This window comes from Taeniopygia guttata, chromosome 3 (genome assembly GCF_048771995.1).
Source record: "Taeniopygia guttata chromosome 3, bTaeGut7.mat, whole genome shotgun sequence".
Classification (NCBI taxonomy): domain Eukaryota; kingdom Metazoa; phylum Chordata; class Aves; order Passeriformes; family Estrildidae; genus Taeniopygia; species Taeniopygia guttata.
Window position 1 is genome coordinate 81790199 of NC_133027.1, and position 17369 is coordinate 81807567.

General features: G+C 35.8%; 1 protein-coding gene across 7 annotated transcripts in view; it reads left to right on the forward strand.

The window, feature by feature from the left end:
• Positions 1 to 17369, forward strand: part of BIRC6 (baculoviral IAP repeat containing 6) — a 170482-nt gene that overhangs the window by 53113 nt on the left and 100000 nt on the right. For 4 of the 7 annotated variants that reach the window (XM_030268488.4, XM_030268493.4, XM_030268491.4 and 1 more), the window contains exons 22-37: positions 2464 to 2597; positions 3672 to 3818; positions 4331 to 4518; positions 5136 to 5450; positions 5828 to 5927; positions 6445 to 6659; positions 6828 to 7036; positions 7318 to 7664; positions 8712 to 8931; positions 9843 to 9976; positions 12434 to 12571; positions 13272 to 13399; positions 13821 to 13952; positions 15790 to 16005; positions 16381 to 16564; positions 16930 to 17085. In XM_030268488.4, coding sequence (XP_030124348.4) covers positions 2464 to 2597; positions 3672 to 3818; positions 4331 to 4518; positions 5136 to 5450; positions 5828 to 5927; positions 6445 to 6659; positions 6828 to 7036; positions 7318 to 7664; positions 8712 to 8931; positions 9843 to 9976; positions 12434 to 12571; positions 13272 to 13399; positions 13821 to 13952; positions 15790 to 16005; positions 16381 to 16564; positions 16930 to 17085 — 2963 coding nt within the window. The remainder of the gene's footprint in view (positions 1 to 2463; positions 2598 to 3671; positions 3819 to 4330; positions 4519 to 5135; positions 5451 to 5827; positions 5928 to 6444; positions 6660 to 6827; positions 7037 to 7317; positions 7665 to 8711; positions 8932 to 9842; positions 9977 to 12433; positions 12572 to 13271; positions 13400 to 13820; positions 13953 to 15789; positions 16006 to 16380; positions 16565 to 16929; positions 17086 to 17369) is intronic. The other 3 variants (XM_030268489.4, XM_030268494.4, XM_072927206.1) reach the window with 2 other exon arrangements.

The following is a 17369-nucleotide window of genomic DNA, read 5'->3' on the forward strand; positions in this document are numbered from 1 at the left end:
TCTCATTAATGGATCTGCACATTCATGGGAGGATAATGCTCATTTTACTATCATGTGCTGCAATAAATCAAGTAAAATTTGCAAGGATAAGGCCAGTAGGGTGTGTTACATGATTTGCAGTTCATAAAACAACAAAAAAGGCATTTTAGATAGGATTTTTGACTGTCTTACAAAAAAACAGGTTTGTTTTGTCTCTAGCAAATCTGAAAAATTTTCTCCAGCCTGTTCTTGAAAGTACCAGATTCATGTAGTCATAGAGTTAAATATGGTTTAATTATTGTTATCATTCGCACTTGAATTGTCTCCTGCTCTCCTCTAATCTGAAAACTCTTCTGCTGCAATTAAAGCCATTTTAGTGCTTGTGTCCTCCCTACATTGGCACTGGGGAGCAGTTTCTTTAATTCTAAACAAATTCTGGATGTCTGGAGTGTATTTGTGTCTTAATTTTATTCTCCAGATCTGTAGTCATTCTTAAAGCATTTCCTTCAACTTTTTTGGTCCTTGTCTTCCTTGTATTGTGATACACAAAATTTTACACATTATTCTAGTTGAGGGTTCTGATGAATGAAACAGAAGAGGTATTTTTCATAGTTTATGTTCATTGCTGCACAGATGAATAAGGTGATTGATGAGTTTTTACATTACATTCTTGATTTTGTCTTTGGGTTTTTTGTTGGTGTACCTTTATATCCTTTTGTGAAAAGAATTGCTACTGAAGCTTAAAACTGTGAACCTTATTCCTGCTGAAGAACAGGTAAAAGGCACTATGCTTATTGAAAAAAATCTGGGGTGGACAGAATGAATGAAACCCTCTGCAGTATGTTCAAATTCTACTCTACAATGCTCTTGCAGATTTTTGACATTTTATCACATTTTGACATTTGTTTACTTAATATATCAAATTCTTTATTTAAAACATGTAAGTAATGAGTGTTAGTGTTGAGCTGACCTGATTTATTGAATGTTTAAATCTGATGTCTAAAGCAGACTGTGAAGGTGCAGCACTGAATTTTGAGCATTTTTGTGTGTTTTATTAGCCACTTTACAGTAGTATATTGTCTTGGCTGGTGTCAAAAAAAGGTCAGGCAGCAAACAGATCAGTCTTGTCAGATGTGCAGGGTGTACTGGTCCTGTCTAATGCACGCTTGTAAAGAGCAACCAAGTCTATCCTGTGTTGTTCTGAGTATAAAGTTATTTAAAATTTGCTACCTTGTAAGTAACTTGGTTGGGAAATGTAATGTTGAATGGGTTGATCTGTAATTTTCAGATTTGCCTTTTTGTAAGATCATTAATCATTTTCTGATAATTACAGTCATAGTATTGTGTGGTCAGAAGCACTGACCCCATGTAATGTGGTAGGATTTTGACCATCAGAGAAGTCTAGAATCTGTTCTTACCTTGTTGCTGGTGTTGTATTCATGTAGACATTTACACTTTTGTGATTACTTAATCAAAAAAGCCATGTAAAGATTCCAGTCTTCTCAGTATGTTGTGGGTTTTTACCACAGCTAGTAAAGAAAAGAGAAACTGCTCAGAGGCAGAGGGAAAAGGGTGTGGAAGATCTTGCTGCCCTTGCTAGAGTGTTTGTGGAAATATTTCAGATTTCTTCTGTCTCTTGCCAGAGTGCAGAGTGTTGTGTTCTCACTTTTGTATCTACACAGATGCATTCTTGCTTTCTACTCTGGCTTAGTAATTTAGCCAGATTTTTATTTTTTTCCTCTTTTCACTTGCTGGTAATAGGTATTGTTAAACACTTAAAAAAAAAAAAAAAAACCAAAACAAAAAAACCCTCTTCCAAACAAAAACAAAACCATAAATGATCAAAAAATCCACTGATTTTGATATGACTTTGGAGTTTCATTTTCTTGGCTTATAAAACCCTAATTGATTTGGGACCACTTCGAGTGATGGTGCTATTTTTTTGCCCTCCAGCACTGCCAGAGTAAATGTTAAGAGTTTTCTTCAGTTAAGGTATTTATCACAAGTGTTGATTGGTATGCCTAGCAGCATTTCCTTTTAGAATTCTTACTTCAGCTGGAAGAACCAACTGAGGTGGAATTTCTTCTGCTGTTTTGAAACAGTACTGTGTTTTTATTGACTTCAGACTAATGTCTCATTTACCATGCGCAGGTGTGTGTCTTGCCATGGCTCATTGTCTTAGGCTTGTAGTTCTATTTTCATGCCTAGTGTGACTGTGTGTCATGTTTCCAGGACAGTTTTACATCTTCAAAACTCTTAAGTAACAAAGAGTTACTTACTTAGCATTATAAGCAGTTTGAACATGCCATAGAATAAATAATTTTAATGAAGTATAAGCAAGTGATAATTTCTAAATGTGTCAAAGGAAGGAACAGAAGAGTTTGGAATATAATAAATCCTGATGGTTAAATACTTGGCCTTTTACTGTAAATAATTTTATATGCGTTCTTATTGTGTGAATGGTGCTGTTTATCTTACTTGCAGATATGGATTATACAGCTCACCTTTTGATCCAGTTCTTTTTGATTTGGAAATATGTGGCTCTTCTTGTAAAAATGTATACAACAGCAGTATTGGAGTACAGTCAGATGAAATTGATTTGTCTGATGTTCTGTCAGGTATGTATGTTTAGCAGTGATTGTGGTAGAATTGGTAAATCTCTATTATAGTGTTTTCTTTTCATGGAGATGTGATTTTATACTCTCCAACAAGCTGAGGTCCAAGCTATTCTCATGCTCATGGTACCTTTTACATTTCCTGTGGCCTTAGGACAGCAAGAAAAAGCCTCTTTATGGAATCTATTATTTTCTTATCCTGTAGAATATCTCAGGGTAGAGATTAGACAGAAAGGCTGCTCTCGTTCCCTGGATCAGTGACTAGGAATCATGTGTCACCTCTTTCAAGTGGCTTCCATGAGGTGCGTTATTATTCATTTAGGCTAGCAAGACTCACATAGGCAGAGATACCTAAATGGAATTTTTTGAAGTTGGGGAAGCTGCCATATGACATTCTTCTACTTAAATATAAAGGTTTAATGAGGTATTTTTTCTGTTTTAAAGGAGTTAAAATACCTTAAAAGCATATTTGTGTCTATCTTCTCAGGTTAATTCGTAAGTGAATGTTTAGGCCCTGCAATGTCCTAAAGAACTAGATCATTTTTACCTGTCAGGAAATTCTTTTCATAGCAAGTGTATTCATCAGTCATAGTGACTCCTTTCCTTCTCTTGTATGCTATTGTCTTTATCCTTCCTATCCTTTCCTCCATACAACTCTGTGACTTTGCTTGGATATTGATTATTAGTCTTGGTTTTATACTACATTTGTGTATGATCTTAGTTGGTTTGGCAGTTTTTTCCTCTTTTTTTCCAGTAACATCAATATATTTTTGCAAGCTAATTTGCTTTCAGTGTAGAAAGAAGAGAGCACCCATATATAATTTCTCTCTGGAATGAAGAAAGTTATACTACGCTTCTGTCACAGTTGACAATTTGACTTATTAATATTCTGTCTTCAGATTTGACAGCAAATAGACTTCCATTTATACTGGGGATGTGATAATTTTAAGATGTTTCTTCTACAACATGAACTAATATGTGCATTATATTTAGTTGTCCCTTTTGACACTTCGTGAATTGAAATGTCACTATCAAGAAGACATTGGCTGACTGTGCAGATATATGTTTCTCTTTCAGGAAATGGGAAAATAAGTAGCTGTGCAGCTGCTGAAGGTAGTTTTACTTCCCTTACTGGACTTCTGGAAGTAGAACCTCTGCACTTTACCTGTGTCTCAACAAGTGATGGAACTAGAATAGAAAGGGACGATGCAAGTACGTTTACTGGTATATACAATTTTTTATTTTTTCTACTTAGCATGGTTCCATAATACATTTGTACTTGAACATAATGGCACTGTTTGACAAACTGATTGCTTGTAGTTTTGCAAGTGTTGAAATGCTTTGTCTGTGGTTTGTTTTTTCTTAAATAATTTCTATATCTGAAGTTAAACTGCTTGGATCTTAGCAAACAAAGTGGATTTAAAAAATACTTGAATCCATTTGTTTCTATTGGAGAGTATAATGATCAAGCTTGCATCTTTACTATCTTTTGTGGTGGAAGAATTCCAGAGCAATAGATGTCTCTTCTGTAATCTAAGTGTTATATTTATGACCAATGTGCATAGTCTATAAACCATATACTTTGTAACTCAAGATGATGTTACTGTGTAGCAAGAACTGGATTAAAAAGATATTTCTCTTGTTTTTACTTCACTCCAAATAATTAATAAGGAACTAAAGGTGTGTTTTATAATTTCTACATGGGTGTTTTATTTTGTTTGTTTGTTTCATGCCAGTGAGTACCTTTGGGGTTACCCCAGCAGTTGGTGGCCTCTCTTCTGGAACAGTTGGGGAAGCCTCGACAGCCCTGAGTTCAGCAGCCCAGGTAGCTTTGCAGTCTCTCTCTCATGCAATGGCCTCAGCCGAGCAACAGCTCCAGGTGCTGCAAGAGAAACAGCAGCAGCTTTTGAAGCTTCAGCAACAGGTTGGAGGCCATTTGGCTCTTTTTAGTGCTGTATCTAAACTTCGAAAGCTGAGAAAGTAGTTGCAGAGCTAGTTGCCTTTTTTTATTCCTCCACAGTGTATTTAAGGTAGGAACTGCTCAGCACTCCGGTTTGCTCTTGTTAAGCAAAGTGCTGGGAGTGTCTCTCATGCTGCCTTGGTCTTTCAGACTTAGTTTTTGTGTATTTTAAGGGTGGGTTGGGTGTTTGTAATAAAACTTAAGTAAGTATATCAGTCTGAAATTGAAAAAAGCTTACCAAAATTAAAAGCACAGTTGCTGACACAGAGAAGTGCCAGTAGTTGGCCAATGCTTGACTGTGTTGACTCTGCTTTTCAGTGTAGTGTTTTTATTTTTTTTTTTATTATTCCATCTAATTACTCATGTTCCTCAGCTTGTGAATCAAATTAAATAGATAGTTTAATAGCTTAATTTTTCAGCTTATAGTTGGTCATCCAACTTGGCTATATTGAAGAGAGCAGCTTAGTTTTATTAAATACTATTGAAGTTCTTTACTCGAAATTGTACTTGTGGCTCAATACTACTCTCACGTTCACAAGTAGTAGTATCTGCTACATACATTGCTTTCATCTTCTCCACAGAAAGCTAAGCTGGAAGCAAAACTGCATCAGACAACGGCAGCAGCGGCAGCAGCAGCATCAGCAGTTGGTCCTGTTCACAACTCTGTGCCTTCTAATACAGTAGCAGCTCCAGGGTTCTTCATTCATCCTTCAGATGTCATTCCACCCACACCAAAAACAACTCCTCTCTTCATGACTCCACCTTTGACTCCACCTAATGAAGCAGTTTCTGCTGTTATTAATGCAGAGCTTGCTCAGCTTTTTCCTGGTTCAGTCATTGACCCCCCAACAGTTAACCTTGCAGCACATAACAAAAATACAAGCAAGTCTAGAATGGTAATTATTTTCTTTTTCTTAGAGAAATAAGATGCTGTAAGCATTACCAGGGTCTTAATTTGTACTTGAATGCTAGTAAGTATATATGTATTTGGGTGAGATGTGAAAACTACATTGCTAAACCTATACCATGAGCAAAGAACTTATAAAAGCAAGATAGTATTGTTACAGTACCTCATAGGGTTTCTCTTTATTGGAGCTAGCTTGACTATCTGAGGAGTTATTAATCCTTTGAACTTAGTAGTTAATATATTTTGATGGTTCGTGCTCAAATCTAAGTGTAGTGAAGTGTTGTCAAAATGATACATCTTTAATGGCTCACAATAAATGCATAGATTTTAATCACTTGATTTTACTGATGTTTTTCCACTCCTCAGAATCCACTTGGATCTGGCCTTGCTCTTGCAATATCTCATGCTTCACATTTTCTTCAACCTCCACCTCATCAGTCAATTATTATAGAGCGAATGCACTCAGGTAAAACCACAATTCTTAATAGTAGTTTTGACACATGTTCTAGTAAGCAGTGGACTGTTTTCTGGGACTTTAAGTTGCATAGATATAGTGTCTCTTAGCTTCTCAGAGTAAAGATATTTCTCAGTTTGTATACTGTAATACCTGTGAATTTAAGATCTAGCACTTGATAGTTGAAAACTCCTGGAGTCTTGGGTAATATGTTGGGTTTCTGAACAGAGCCCCTGTTCAAAAATAATGCAAAACAAGCAAATCATCTTCATTTAAGTTGATGCCAAAATTTTCTTCTCAAAGTATTCAAGGTATAGTGAGAGTTTCTGGGATTATGCAGCTATTTTTAGCCTCAAGTGTGCAAATATACCTTTTAAACAATGCATAAACCCTTATATACCTTATAAACAGTACATAAACAATGACTTTATTGTTTGAGAATAATGCACATGTCTTGCTGGTTAGCACACACTGGTCTTTCAGGCAATCAAACAATCCTTTCAAACAATCCTGTGTTTTTCTCACCTAGGAGCAAGAAGATTTGTGACTCTGGATTTTGGAAGACCTATATTACTAACAGATGTATTGATTCCCACTTGTGGAGATTTGGCTTCTTTGTCCATTGACATTTGGACTTTAGGAGAAGAAGTGGATGGAAGGCGACTGGTAGTGGCTACTGACATTAGCACACATTCACTTATTTTACATGACTTGTTGCCACCCCCAGTTTGCAGGTTTATGAAGGTAAAAGGCTCTTTTAAGTTTTTGATGTTTGTTAGTACATGAACTTTCACTTAAGTTCTCTTCAGACCAAACTCTTTTTGGCTATAAATTTTTTATGTATTTTTGACTTGATGTTTATTTTTCTGGTTTGATACAATTGTGTTACAATATAGTTGCATTTTCTTTCAGATCACTGTTATTGGTCGATATGGTAGCACAAATGCCAGAGCAAAAATCCCATTAGGATTTTATTATGGCCATACCTATATCCTACCCTATGAAAATGAGCTGAAACTAATGCATGATCCCCTCAGAGGTGAAGGTGAATCAGCAAATCAGCCAGAAATTGATCAACATTTGGCAATGATGGTTGCATTGCAAGAAGACATACAGTGCAGGTTAGCAGGAAAAAAGTGTATTTGCTAATTACTTTAATGTAAATCACTGTGATGTCATAATGTTACAGATTTTTTTTTCTTCAGACCAAAAAATACTCTGTAGAGTTGTTGTGAATATCTTTATAGCAGTAATAAAGACTACACTGTATTTTTTTATTCCGTATCTGTTTTATCAGTGCATTCCCAATGGACCAGAAGTTTGCTTCTGGCAGGGTGATTGTCAAATGTATTGCTGTTTGCTAATGTGTATTGAATTGTGTTTTTTGAATATTTCCCTTTAGGTACAATTTGGCCTGTCATCGGTTAGAAATCCTTCTGCAGAGTATTGACCTGCCACCACTCAATAGTGCTAACAATGCCCAGTACTTTTTGAGAAAGCCAGACAAGGCAGTAGAAGAAGACAGCAGAGTGTTTTCTGCTTACCAGGACTGCATTCAGCTGCAGCTTCAACTCAACTTGGCTCACCATGCTGTTCAGAGACTCAAAGTAGCTTTGGGTGCAAGCAGGAAAACACTGAAGGAACAATCTGATCCAAAAGAGTTGATTCAGATGTCATCCACAGAACAGTTACGCACCATCATTAGATACTTACTGGATACTTTGCTCAGTTTGCTACATTCGTCCAATGGTCAGTATTTTTTGAGGTTTTGAGTTTTTTGTCATGTTAGTAGAAACAATTTCCAAGTATTTCTATTTCTTGACCTGCGCTTTTCTACTGTAAGGCCTTTAAACTAGGTTTAGATGTAGAATCATAAAAATGTAGAATGGTGTTTGAGTTTGAAGAGATCTTAAAGATCTTTCGTTCCAACACCCTGCCATGGAGAATGACACCTTTCAGTAGACCAGACTGCTCCAAGCCACATCTACTGTGATTTTAGTAGCTGATAGCATACACTGTAAAGTTTTACCAGTGGCACCAAGCTGGCCTAACCACTTCCTGAAAAGGATAGGACAAGGTGTCAAGGTCCTTACTTGTGTGTAGTCCTGGCTGCATATTCCTCTGTTCAGATAGTCATCTGATCTTTATTGGGATGATTCAGTTTGCTGAACTTACAAAAAACTGCCCAGGCAGAATACTCATGTAATTTTCACAGGTGGAATCACCTTGTGAAAGGATCTGTGAGCATTGAGGCCTGTGCAATGTTGGGGGATGGATTAGGCAGTTAGAAGTGGGCTGAGGAAGCAGAAGTTGCCTCAAGAGTGCTGATGGTAGTGAACTCATAAAACCAGTATTTCTAGTTAGTTCACAATTTTTTGATATTGAGTAAAGATTTTGATTACCTAAGCTTACCACTGAAAGAAGTCTTGGAGAATTGAAATTAAAAAATCTGAATAGAGTTGGTGGAATTTAAAAAAAAAAAAAAAAAAAAGGAACATTTTTCTGTCGATAGGTTGTTGTGTGATTTTCTGTGCCTGTTTGTTCTAAAGCATGATGGTGTTTTGGGGTTTGCTTCATGTAGGTTCTGTGAGGTATTTGCATAGCATTGATTTGGTTTTGACAAAATGGCCTGGTCTTTTGAGTTACCTACAAATCACCATCTCCCCATATGTTCCCACCTCCTTTACTCCCGTGCCAATTATCTAATTGTAGTAGTTTCAAAAACTTACTGCAAACTTTTTCCTATGTTTTCAAGTCATTGTCTCTTTAAACAGAGGTGTTCTCTTTTCTTAAAAGGGCACTCGGTTCCTGTGGTTCTGCAGAGTACTTTTCATGCTCAAGCTTGTGAAGAGTTATTTAAACACCTGTGCATCAGTGGAACCCCCAAGATACGATTGCATACTGGCCTTCTGCTGGTTCAGCTCTGTGGAGGTGAAAGGTGGTGGGGTCAGTTTCTCTCAAACGTACTGCAGGAATTATACAATTCAGAACAACTTCTCATATTTCCACAAGACAGGTAAGGTATAAATTTCATCTGTGGATCATTGTTCATAACTTAGCATTGGAATTGGCAAAATGGGACTGAAGGATACTTATCCATGGTTTTCAGTGATTTAAGAAATAGACCCAAAAAAGTATTGCAGATGATAAATGTCCAGTTGCAGTAATTTATTGCACCTATTTGGTTCTTACACCACAAAAATTTGCTATTTTTTCTTATTTGGAGATCTTCACGTACCTAGCAGGATTGCTGTCCAGTGTCAGAAATGGCCTTCTCTTTTATCAGGCTTAAATGTGCCCTAATCATAGAGCTGCTCTTCTCCGGTATAGTGGGATTGAGACAGACTATTAGCATTCACTGCAGAAGACTGCACTGGGATAAGAGCAAGAACATGTAGAGTTGGTCATTGAATGTTAGATATATTGATTATAGAGTTGGTCATTGAATGTTAGATATTCTTGATTGAGGTATTTAATATTCTAACTGTTAGCATTTTATTTTAATCAAGCATATTTAATGCTTAGAGGCTTTCTGCCTTCTTTGAACAGCAACATCTGTATTTTCATATCTTTTTAAAATTAATTAATTCAAGGATATAAGAATCCATATATTTCATTCTCTTCCCCTTCTATCAGTAATGTGTGATAGGAAATAAAATGGATGAGATCTTGTTTCAGATGTGGAAGACACTGCTGAACTCTTGAGGGTGAAACAGATGATGTTCGCCCTAAAATGTTGTATTGATCTTAACAATGATAAGAATGTGAAATCCAGTCTACTTGCTGGGCCGCAGTACTGCTTTCTGTAGCAACCTGTCCGTGTCTGAGATGAAAGCCTAGGACAATACTGTTATATAAGGGGTGTTGCAGGATATTACTGATTCTGAAAAAGAAATAAAATCTTGAATATGTAAATTTTATTTTTAGGGTCTTCATGTTGCTTTCTTGCATTGGCCAAAGATCGCTTAGCAACAGTGGTGTTTTAGAAAGTTTACTTAATCTCCTGGACAACCTGCTGTCACCATTGCAACCTCATTTACCTGTGCACAGAAGAACTGAAGGTAGCCTTCTAATTTGGGAGATTATTTTCATATTTATTATAAACTAGAAAATTGAGAGACTAACTCACAATTTTTGGTGTATTAAAAGAAGAAATTGCTTGTTTACTATATTTCTAAAACACAATTGTCTTTTAAAATGTGATTAATCTTCTTGTTCTTTAGGTGCTAAAAGAGATTCCTTCCCCCACCCCATTAAGACTGAGAAAAATCTATATGATTATTTATAATGCAGCTAGGAAGCTTTGGCAGAGTGGGGGGAGCATTCAGTTTATAGACAGCTCTAGTGAATGACTTTGGAATTTAATGGTTTGGAGAGAAATGCACCTTTTTGTTCATGAGATCCTTTCTAAGTTTCAAGTTTTTGAGGTGCAACAGATACAAGGACAAGTTTGTATCGGCATAGTTTCTGCAAAATACAGAGTTTGATCTTGTGAGACTTTTTGTAATTACAAAGAATTTACATTTTTTTTGATCCTAAAAATTTACTGAAATTATATCCGGCAAACTTTATTTTCTTTGAGTGTTCTCTTAACTACCCCAAGGTTGACACAAATTCTTATTTTTGAAAACATCACACCCTAGGCTATTTCATTTGTTATGTACAGGTAGCAAAGCATTATAGAAGATAAGTTGTTTAAAATTCTTAGCCTTGTGAAGTCTGTGAAGTGCCAGCTGAGACTGTCCTTAGTTTTCCCTTGTGTCCTGATGTTAACAGACCTACAGCTGGTCAGAAGCTGTCCTATTGCTTCCCACTGATCTACCATATGCTTTCTCTATTGGGGCCATATCCTGCTATAGTCTCTAACTAGTTTGAGGCAAACCCAAGCTTACATCTCCTCTACCTCTGTTTGCACTCTCCCCACAGCTTCCAATTCCTTTCATAGCTCTTGCCTTACTAGTTGTCCTCATGGAGGACTTTAGGAAGCAGAAGTAACTGATACTTCAGAGCTTTATTTGCTGGTCTTCCAGCTTCCTTCCTCCTGGACAGTACAGGTGAGTACTAGGGCAATATTATGTGTGGTGGAAGCATCAGGTATGGCAGAAGAAATTCCTATTTGAGAACTATCACACATAAATCAGTGTCAAAAGGGTGAAAACTTACTGGGGAAAAAGTGAAAAGCAAAGGAAAATCAAAGCAAGAGGTGAGTGTTACGGGTGGAGAGAAATTGTACATTTTTTTGGCCAGAACAGGAAAAAAGGAATGAGCAAAAGGCATTTGGAGGGGGGGAGGGAGAGAAGCTGAGATTTTTCTTTTTTTGAGACAAAAGGACAATAAATGGTTTTAACAGAAGTATGAAAAGGTATGTACTTCCTTCTGCAGCAGGATCTTTGTTTTTTATTCTTTGATTCTGCCAACCAAAAAGTTGTGTAGCAGTCACCAGTGCTCCTTATGTCTGTTCTTGCAATTTAGTCTGTGGTTCCAATCCAGGAACAGTCCAGGTCCTGTTGTGGACCTGTTGGAGTCCTTCCTCTGCCTCCATGGGCTGGGCTGCTTTCTGTCAGAGTGCGCTCAGGAAACTGCAATTAACAAGTCAGGCTGCATCCTACTGCTTGGATGCCAGCAGTTATATGTGATTTTGGATGGATCTTTTCTGTGCCTTAGTTTTCTTGTTTGATCTGTATTTAATAATAGTTTGAATTAATTACAGCTTTTTTGAGGTCTGTGCATGAAAAGCACAGTGTAGTTAAATGTGGCTCAGCAGAGCACACTGATATGAAAATGTGGGTGTAACCTCTAGGGCTGATGTCTGTCTTTGCTGTAATGACATTGTAGAATTGTACCATTTGCATAATGACTGTAATATAGTGGCCGTTATTTGTAGGTTTCTGGTTTTGTTGAGTGGTCTTGAGTTCACTTTGGAACTGTTCATTAGGATTTCCATGTGCACAAAGATTTTTCTTGAATGATGTGCAAGATACTTTTTTTTTCCTTTCTTACCAAAATATTGGCATTTTAAGTGTGAGACTGAAATAGGCATTAGCCAGTCTTTAGTGCCACCAGTGTGGTTCATCTAGTCTGAAGTCACTCTTGGCTTTCCTGCAGCTTATTCAGATAGCTACATGAAAATACACTAATGGAGAAGTCAAGATGGAAGGTGTCTCTCTCCATGGTTATAACTATCTTATTGGAGCCCTGCTTGATGGAGGAATTGCACACTGTAGAATTTGAGATCTCTACTTCGTGTACTTTAATGCAAGCAGCTGTCATTATGCATTTGGTATTTAGGAAATTTAGTTATTAAATTTTTGACTTTTAAGAAAAGTGCTGCTTAATTTTTAACATGAACAGTTGAGATGAATACTGATTTCTTCCCTCATTTTTGAGTGCTCAGACTCTTAATTCTCCTTTTAAAAAACAAAAAGAGAAAAGTGGAGTTTTTGTGGCCTGGTGAAATGTGTGATGTTTGTTATGTCTTCAGAAATTTATTAAGGCACTGAAATTTGTTTATTTTGAAGGAGTTTTAGATATTCCCATGATCAGTTGGGTTGTAATGCTGGTGTCCAGACTACTGGATTATGTAGCTACTGTTGAAGATGAAGCAGCCACAGCCAAGAAACCTCTGAATGGAAAAGAGAGGGAACGCTTTTTGACAGGTATATTACATTTATTATCAAAACTTGATTCTATGGGTACTGTTATTCCTGAAATGCATTTTCTATTCACTTGAAAAAAGATTTTTAAAATGCATGTTTGTTTGTGAAATAGTTTGTGAAATGTCTGTATATTACCCTGTGACTGGGACTTTACAATTGAAAGTGCACCATGTTGAGACACTTTCTACTGTGAGAAAGGGCCAGCAGTATGATTCATAAATGTTTTGGTATTTGTACCCACTATTTTTAAATGTCATTTTTGTCTGGTTTTCATTTATTTCATAATAGTAGTAGTAGTAATAATAATAATAATGTGTACCATATATTGTTGTTATCATCATCAGTATTATTGTTATTATTTTGATTAGCTATGGTTTTCTTTTAATACCTTTTCTAAAAATTAAAATAAACTTTTTATGTTATGAATGAAGCTGTTTATCTATTTTTACTTCGGGCAGAGTTGCTTGTCTGCTTATATGTTCTAAGAATAATGAAAAAAAGATGGTATTACTGCATTTTACTATCACACAGAAATACTACAATGAGTGGGGATAGTTGAATAATGCCAAGAGTTCAATTTAGCTTGTTTCTTTAGTACTTAGTATATGGAGATGCTACCTATTGAAACATAAAGGCTTTTCTATAGAGTTAAATGAAGTTTAATAAGATGGAATAATTTTTTAAATTTTATTTCCATTAGGGAACCAGTGGAGTTTTATAAATAATAGCCTTCACACTCAGAGTCTGAGCAGATCTACTAAAGGCAACAGCAGCCTCGATAGACTGTATTCCCGAAAGATCAGAAAGCAGCTTGTGCATCATAAACAGGTGACTTCCTGCATGGTAGTAGCTATTTTCACAGAAGTGTGTCTTATTTATAGGATATCTCATTTCTTGGAACAACAGCTTTGGCACTGGGACTCATTCAGCCTTGCTTTTGCATAGGTCTGATTCTGTAGCTAAAGGCTGCCTAACTTCTTTGACATTCATCTAAAACATGGGGCAAGGGATCTGCAAAAAAAAAACAAATGTTGGAGTGTACTGTTGTACTCTATTGGACAATAAATATAATGTACTTTCTACATAAATCTGAGTACACCTGAGTGCAAGCACCTGTGCTGTGATTTAAAAGTATTTTAAATGTTCAAGTTACAGTTTGAACTGAAGATTGCTATCATGTGAACATACTGATCCTTTTAACATCTTATTGCTTAAATTTTCATTTATTCCTATTAACATTTTCTTTTAGCAACTTAACTTATTAAAAGCAAAACAGAAGGCTTTGGTGGAACAGATGGAAAAAGAGAAAATACAAAGCAACAAAGGATCATCATACAAACTTTTAGTAGAACAGGCAAAACTAAAGCAGGCTACTTCAAAGGTATGATGCTCTGAAACTGTAACTGACTTCTTGTCCTTTATGTGAAAAGACCTGTTCCTGCAAAGTCATTTTTGTCTTACTTTGACCTTATTACAAAAAGTTGTTTCATCATAGCTGCTATCATGTATATTCTAATACTGAAAAGAAGCAGCCATCTGGAAATTTATTGCTCTGTGAAAAATAGTTTATTTTCTACAGGATTCTTTTAGGTAGTCATGGCCAAAATTGCTAATAAACTTGTAGCTTTGAGGATGCCAGTCATGTCATTAAACTTTGGATAACATACAGCAATAGAAAGATAAAGTAGTACTTTATATGGCTACCTTTTATGCATGATGCTCTTCTAGATGCTTTCCTGATTGAGTAATCAGAAAATAATCATGCCAGTGTCTGTCTTCATGAACTAATAAATGTGACTTTGGAGAATTGTTTTTGAAGTTTGTCATAAGCTTTTTAGCTTCCTGAAGGTACCCACCACTTTAGTTGTGGCATCTTACAATAAGCCTCAGATATTGAGAGTTGATATGTAGTTAAAGAATTGCTTCGGCTATGAGAAGAGATGCTGAAATTTAGGGATTTCAGACAATGGCAATGTGGACTTTGCAGGGTACACAAAACATGTGTAAATCTTTCCAGTTACCAAACTGGAAGGTCTGTGGAAGGAGATTACATGATGTTGGACCTGTAGACAGGCAGTCTAAAGGGAAATATTAAAATTTCTAGTAATTATGGGAGAAAAAAAATCACTAGCATAAAAATAAAACTTTTCACTAACTGTGCTTGTCATGAGCTGTTCTTTCCTGCACTATCTTCTGCTTTATTCCAGCAGGTTATACCAAGGGGGCTACTCTACTGGTGGCTCCTTGAGACATCTTTAAATGAGTTACTGTCTGAACTGTGCTGTCCAGGTGTTTTAAGCTTCACTTTATAGTAGCCACATTGCATAAAAAAAATGTTGAACTAAAGATCTTTCCTCTTGTAGTTTCTTGTAGTTAAGGTGTTACTGTACCCCTGATAGTTGCATTTTATGTGTGTTTTGCTATTTCACCTACTAATCACTTTTAGTTATGACAAGCTGTGACATGAAATATGTACTGCATTTAGGAGAAAGTGAACCCTTTGTCTTACTAAATAGCTCTTTCCTTGGTCTAATTCAGTAGCTACTGCTTAAGTGGGATTATAAGAGGCATTTGTATTTGATGACTGCTAGTGTAGCTGATACAATGAGCTGAGAGGCAAAATAAATGCCCTTGGTGGATGAGAGGATTAAGGAAAGCACCTTCTTTTCTCCATCACATGTAGGCCCTCTGTCAAAAAGGTTGTAGTTCAGAGCCATGATCAAAAATCAAACTAGTTCAATTTATGGAGTGAGTAATGCATACTTGGTATCATGGCAGTATTAAAAATAATCAGAAATTCCTGATGATTTATTGAATGTGAAGAACTGAAAAGTCAGTGTTCTTGTAAAAGTAAATTTCCATATTGGCTATTTTATATGCAGTTTGCTTTATGGTAACTGTAGCTTTATGTACAGGTGTGGAAATATGAAAAATACTTTGAAAAATATGTATTTTCAATATGTGTTATGGTATACATAAACTTAATTGGCACTTCTGCAGAACTGAATTTGATTGTGCATCTGTCATCTGAGATAACATGCTGCCAAACAAATTTCTGCCAATGAGGCCTTAATTCCATTCCAGATTCTCATGTATTTTTAGACTTCCTTCTAGTTTTTTTAAGGAGTTCCACAGTCTCTGTTATTGCTGGTTTGGTGGGAAAGGATTTAGAGGTCAGTTTTAAACTGTAACTGTTGTTTCAAATTTAATTTCTGCAGCACTTCAAGGACTTAATACGCTTGCGTCGAACTGCAGAATGGCCTCGTTCTTCTTTAGATACAGAAGTATCGACAGCAAAGGAAACTCCAGAAATTGAACCACTTCCCTTTACACTGGCACATGAACGTTGCATTTCTGTCGTGCAAAAGCTGGCACTCTTTCTCTTGTCCATGGACTTTACTTGTCATGCAGATTTACTTCTTTTTGTTTGTAAGGTAAACAGAATATGGAACATCACTATGTAGCTGCAGTAGCAACCACATTAAATTCATTTTCTATTACTGCTTTTTGCTTGTGTGATGGTAAGAATTAGCTGCAGCACTAAAATTGCTAATCATTTCTGGTGAAATAGTTTTTCTGATCTGTCACTTCTTGTGTGACTTACAATATGGCCACTTCAAAATTGCATGGAAAAACTAACTATAAAAAAAGATATTCATGTAATTACACTCATGAAATTCTAAAGTATGAACTGGTAAAAATACCTGATTTATTTGTAAGCAAAATCTAATAATCATAGACAATAAAGTTATTATATACTTTTATAAGGTTAACTATGAATAGGCATATATTTACCTTTTTTTTAATAGGTTCTTGCTAGAATTGCGAATGCTACAAGACCAACAATTCATTTATGTGAAATTGTAAATGAGACTCAGTTAGAAAGATTATTGCTGCTTCTTGTTGGAACTGACTTTAACAGAGGAGACATCTCTTGGGGAGGAGCATGGGCTCAGTATTCTCTGACTTGTATGCTACAGGATATTCTAGCAGGTTTGTTTTAAGATCATATTCTTTAGAAAGTATCACGCACTTGAATTCTTCTTCCTTTAGTATTTTGGGGAGGAGTTTATCACTGTTAATCTGCTGACACAGCCTAAATTATTAAAAAAAAAACCAACATAATATTTAGGTTAGTAAAAATGTGATTTAAAATTGCAATTAGACTTGTGCATTGAAAAGTTCATTTTTGTGACCCTGATTATTTGAAAATTATTCAAAAAACTTCCCCTTGAAGAAATAGCCCCCAGACAATTTAGAGTTAGATGAAAAAATGACAGTTGGTGTAGACACTGGGATGTTAATTTCTAATGGGAATAAAGTTTGAAATGAAGTTGTCTGCTTAATTTAATGCCTAGGAGAGTTGTTGGCACCTATAGCAGCTGAAGCTATGGAAGAAAGTGCTTTGGGAGAAGATGCTGGAGCTTCAGCTGGAGATTCTGATGACTCTCTCCAGCAGTCCACAGTTCAGTTAGTGGAAACCATAGATGAGCCTTTGACACATGACATCACAGGTAAATTAGTCCATAATTCTGTATATGTATATTTATTGAAAAGAGTAAAAAAAATTGTATTAATCTATCAATGTGTCAGTAAAAGACTTTTTGGTGATAACATAAATAATTTCTGATAATATAGGCAGATTGAGTAATTATTAATTTAGTTTTACATCTGGCAAGTAAAAAAAGGTTATTTTTCCTATTATTTTTAAAAAGGCAACTTGATTGCATATTTTAACTTTTTCCACAAAGTTTTAATATGAAAAAGCTTAAAATAAAATAAAATAAAAATACTGTTA